We start from the raw sequence: 4,623 nt of genomic DNA, 5'->3' as shown, positions 1-4,623 counted from the left end.
TGTGACCACGGAGGCCTGATGGATGTGGCCTGTGGGTGGGAGGCTCTTTGTCTCCCTTGACCTAAGCTGCCTGTCCTGACTCGTGGGTGTGGGATGGTGAGGGGCCGCAGCCCGTGCCCTTGGTCACCGTGGCGACGACTCCGGTCCCGGGACACGGTGTGTCGGTGCGAACCCTATAGACTTGAAATGGTCGGGGAAGATGCACCCGGGCCGTCTGAAGCGCGTGCTAGAAGCTTACCTAGGATGTGGAAGATGTCTGCTGATTCGAGCCTCTCGAGAACTGAAACGAAAGGACCCTTTGGCCTTTCCTCTCTGTACGAAAGGGACTCGAAGATCGTGTTCGGGGCTCAGGTTTTCAACAGAAACCTCCCGAGTCCGGCCGTCCGGCCGTCCATCCACCGTTTCTCCTTCTCGAAGCCGTTCCCGAGTCCTGGCCTTTCTATACGCAAATAATTGAACCTCTGTCAGATCCTACAACGTGATGAGTGGCTTAAAGAAAAGAAAAGAGAAAAGGCCCTCGATCGTCCACCTTGGCCAGGCCGTGCCGTCTGTGCCCGTTCCTCCATAGGACGGCTTAGTCGGCAATTGAGCGGTGGTGCCGGAATGGCGAGAAAGAGCGGCTGTGTCCGGCGGTGGGAAACAGGGAGACGGAGAGGGGAGGCGTTTTCCTCGTGTGTCTGTGTTTTGTTTGTTTGTTTGTTTGTTTGTTTGGGTTCGCTTTTGCTTATTATCGGGTCGCGTAGAAGCCACGGAGCTAGGCGATGACGATCGCTCGTGGTGACGGACGCACGACCGTGCGACGATACCGAACGCTGCCGGTCGTACGCTTTGGGTGAATGGGATGTCGTCTCGACACGTCTCGACACGTCTCGACGGACCGGCCAGTGCGTGGGTAGATAGGATTGGATCTCTGGATGTTTTTCTTTCCGATAGGCGAGTAGGGCTCTAGCAGCTCGTTCGGCCTACGGATGGCTTTTCCCTACCGGGTGTTGGCAGGGGCTTTGGCGTGCCATAGGAGAGGGTTTGAGGTTGGGGTGGGGGGGGTGGGGGGGGGGCCCGGGGCCGTGCCCGTGTCCGTGCCCGTGCGTGTGTGTGCTGTGTAAAACAGGGAGGGAGGGAGGAGGGCAGACGGCGTGACATGCTGGGCTAGGGGCGGGCTGGGGGTGCCCGCCGGCGACAGTGCCTTAGGAGAGGCAGTGGGAAGGGGATCGGGTAGGTGGAGGGAGAGACGGGCCCACCCCACCTCGCCGCCCCACCCTGGTCCCTCTCCCTCCAGCCCGGCGGCCTCCCCTCCCCGGTGGGCGGCAGCCGCCAGCAGCGTTCTCTCGGAAACTGCCCCCCGCCCCCCCCCCCCCCCCCCCCCGCTCTGGTTTTCCTCTCCCGTCCGTCTGTCCGTCCACCCGCCGCCATCCATCCCGCCGCCGGTGCTCCGCCTCGGATTCACGGAGGGCTCCCCTGACGCGGCGACATCGGCTCGCCTGACCCTACGTCCCCGTGTCCCCGTCTAAACGCGCAGGCTCTCTCGTGCCCATCTCCCGGGTCGGTCCCCCTCTGTCCGCGTCCCTCCTGCCTGAAGCCGGAGCGGGCGTCTCCGTGTGCTTTGTCGACACGGGTTCCCCCTTCCTTGGGTCGGCCCGGTCGTTCGCGTTCCATCCGTGCCACGCGAGTGCTGTCATCGCTGGGCTCGAGTGCGATCGATCGAGCACCTCGCTCTTTTCTTTTGCCGATTCTCTCCCGAGACCGGACGCGCTGGTTTTACTTTCGCTTTCTCCGCCTGGATATGCTTTCTAGGAGGGGACACGAATTAGGCTCTCTCCTTTCTCCGGCCCCCGCCCCCGTCGCCATCGCCCCGCAGGCATTCTGGGCACGGGCGGGCGGGCCTGCCTCGGAACCGCTCCCCCCTCCCCCCGGCGCCACCGGGTCGTGGTCAGGCCCGGCTCTCCCTCCGCGGTCCCAGTCCGAGGCGGGCCGGGCTGTACGGCGGGAGGACCCTCCCGGCAGAGCACTTGGCCGCCCCGGCCCCCGGCCCCTCCCCGTTCTGGTCGGCGATGGTCGGCGTGGCGGTGCACGCCACGGGCGAGGGGCTGACGGGAGAGGGTGCCTGTGCCGGGTCGGCCCGTGCCCGAGTCCCAGCGCTCGCCCGGGCGGGCCCACCCCCACGCGGTTTTCCTCTTCGGTGCTGCAGCTCGGCGGCCGCCTGCTTAGGGCATTGGCCGTAAGCCCCGGCAAATTCACCGCCTGATGCAGCCCGAGCCCGCGCCCGAGCCCGCGCCCGAGCCCCAGCCCCAGCCCCAGCCCCAGCCCCAGCCCCAGCCCCAGCCCCAGCCCCAGCCCCAGCCCCAGCCCCAGCCCCAGCCCCGGGTCCCCAAGGACCCCAGGGAAAGAAACGGCCCCCATCCCCTTTGGGGTCGGTTTTGGCGGTGGCCGAGGCCTCGGGGCCTGCCCGGATGATCTCCGGCTGGCCCGGCCCGAGCGACGCGTTCCCGAGTGGATCGGCACGGAGCACGGCGACCGGCCGGCCGACCGGCCGGCCGGCCGGCCGGCGGCGCGCCCTTGGCGGCCGGCGACCGCCATCCGTCCCGCTGCCACCCGAGGCCGGTTGTCGGGCGCCGCCTGGTGGCCGCTTTTATGCCGTTGTCCCCGGAGCTCCGGCGAAGCCGGCATGGGAGGGGACCCGGCCGCTGCGACCGCGTCACAGTTCCTGGAGGCCGGCAGCGTTGGCAGGATGGCCCCGCGTCGCCGCTGGGCGCCGTCGTCGCGGCCGCCGGCGGGAGATTGAACCGCCAGAGTTGTAGGCGGGTGGCCCGTGGCTGCCCTCGGGCGGGCGGCCCGAGGCGGGGCTGGCTGCCCGTGTGGGTCGACCAGCACACGCTGGTCTTGGCCACCGCGGCCTCCACCCGGCGCGGGCCACCGCGAGTGGCCGCGATGGGTGGCTCCGCGCTCGGTCGCCGACCGCCTGTGCCCCCCCGGTCGGCGGGTGGGTGGGACTCCCTTCCGAGGATTTTTCCAAGTCCTGCTGCTCCGGAGGCGGGGGCTGGCCCCTGCCGCCTGGGCGAGGCCCGGGGAGGGCGCTTCGGGCCCGGCTGCTGTCCCGGGTGGGTCCCGGTGGGCGGGTGGGCCCCGACCCCCGACAATTTTTCCAAGTCCTGCTGCGGAGGTGGGGAACGGTCCGGGATGTGCGTAGAGAGCGCGGGCGGAGGGAGGGCGACCTGGAGGCCTGCCGCCGGCCTCGACCCCGTCCGCCCCGTTGCCAGTCCCGCCCGTGGCCCGAGGGTGGAGCGGGAGGCGGCTTGGCTGTCCCGCACTGCGGGGCCCCGATCCTTCCCGGTGCCGTCTGAGACCGCTAGTGGGGACCTCCCCGGTGACTGCTTTGGGGCACCTGTCCTGCTGAGGGTACCGAGAGACCCCCGTCACGGAGACTGGGAGCGGTCCTCTGCCCGTGTCGCCCGTGTCCCCCGTGTCCCCGGCCCCCCCCCCCCACTAGGGTCGACCAGATGGCCCCAGGAGCTCCGGGGACATGAGGCTATGGGGTCGTCCTGTGGGCCAGTGGCCGCATGACGCTTCCGGGAGGTCGGTGTGACCAGCGGATTGTCCCTGTGTCAGGGCTTGGTCCGTTTTCCGCCAAAAGTGGGCGTTTTGGGCCGCCAGGTTAGTGGTGACACACTGTCCTCCAGCCAGAGATGGACACTGTGGGCCAGACGGTTGGGACGCCGGATGCGCGCGCGCGCGCGCGTGTGTGTGGCGGGGGGCTCTGGGTTACCGATGGCCCGCTGCCCCGCCCTCCCCTTCCTGCTTGAGCTGAGCCCCGCGCCCTGCCTGCTTGGGTCTGTGCGCGCGCCGGCTCTCACGCTCTCCGAGCGGGGCCGGTCTCCTTCAGTGTGCCGTGGTCTCTGGTCGTCACTGAGGCCTTGCCGAGTCGGCCTTTGTGGTGTTGTGTGTCCCAGGCGATCGATGCGGTGGTGTTGTGCTCTCCCTGGGCCGGGCCTAAGCCGCGCCAGACGAGGGACGGACGTTCCTGGTGAACGGGACCGCTCCCCTCGCTCTGCCCGCGGGCCCCTCGCCTACTCTCCCTGCCTTGCTTGGCTGGTGCTGGGAGTTGGGCAGGGGTGCGGACCTGGCTCTCTGACCGAGTGGCCTTCCCTCACTTGGCCTGTCCTTGGCTTCTGTTTATGTGGGCTCGGTCCCTCTCCGCGGCGGGGAGGGGCCCTCTCGCTGCTGTGGCGCGCGAATGCGCCTCGCCCGGCCCCTCGCGGTGCCCCTGGAGCGCTCCAGGTTGTGCCTCAGGTGCCCGAGGCCGAGCGGCGGTGTTGTTCCCGTTCCTGGCGTCCCTTTGGGCCGCCGCTGCAGGTGCTCTTCCCGTGTGTGTGCTTGGGGAGAAGGCCCGGCGGGTCGAGGGTGGTAAGGGGCACCCCCCCCTGCGCGTGGAGGGGGGGGTTGCCCGCGTGCGCCCCGGTGGCAGGGCCCGGGGCCGGCTTTTGGCCGACCGCGGGGGGCTCGCCCGTCTTGCCCGAGTTGTTGCCTGAGAAAGGGGGGTGGGGCCTGGCCTTGCTCCCCTCCTCGGACGTGCCTGGTGTTCGCCGGAGCTGTAGTGTTTGGGCCTTCCCTTAAAAGTGCGTGGGGGTG

At 69.4% G+C, this 4,623-nt stretch overlaps 1 protein-coding gene across 1 annotated transcript in view; it reads right to left on the bottom strand.

Annotated features, from left to right (window-relative positions):
- Nucleotides 1–4,280: 4,280 nt before the first annotated feature.
- The window catches only part of LOC131277743 (collagen alpha-1(I) chain-like), a 3,895-nt gene continuing 3,552 nt past the window's right edge, over nucleotides 4,281–4,623 (bottom strand). Inside the window, exon 5 of the mRNA XM_071213653.1 lies at nucleotides 4,281–4,519. Coding sequence (XP_071069754.1) covers nucleotides 4,281–4,519 — 239 coding nt within the window. The remainder of the gene's footprint in view (nucleotides 4,520–4,623) is intronic.

The sequence above is a fragment of the Dasypus novemcinctus genome, unplaced genomic scaffold, assembly GCF_030445035.2.
Source record: "Dasypus novemcinctus isolate mDasNov1 unplaced genomic scaffold, mDasNov1.1.hap2 scaffold_367, whole genome shotgun sequence".
NCBI lineage: Eukaryota > Metazoa > Chordata > Mammalia > Cingulata > Dasypodidae > Dasypus > Dasypus novemcinctus.
Note: the sequence above shows the minus strand (reverse complement) of the source record. Positions and strands in the feature narration are given on the sequence as shown.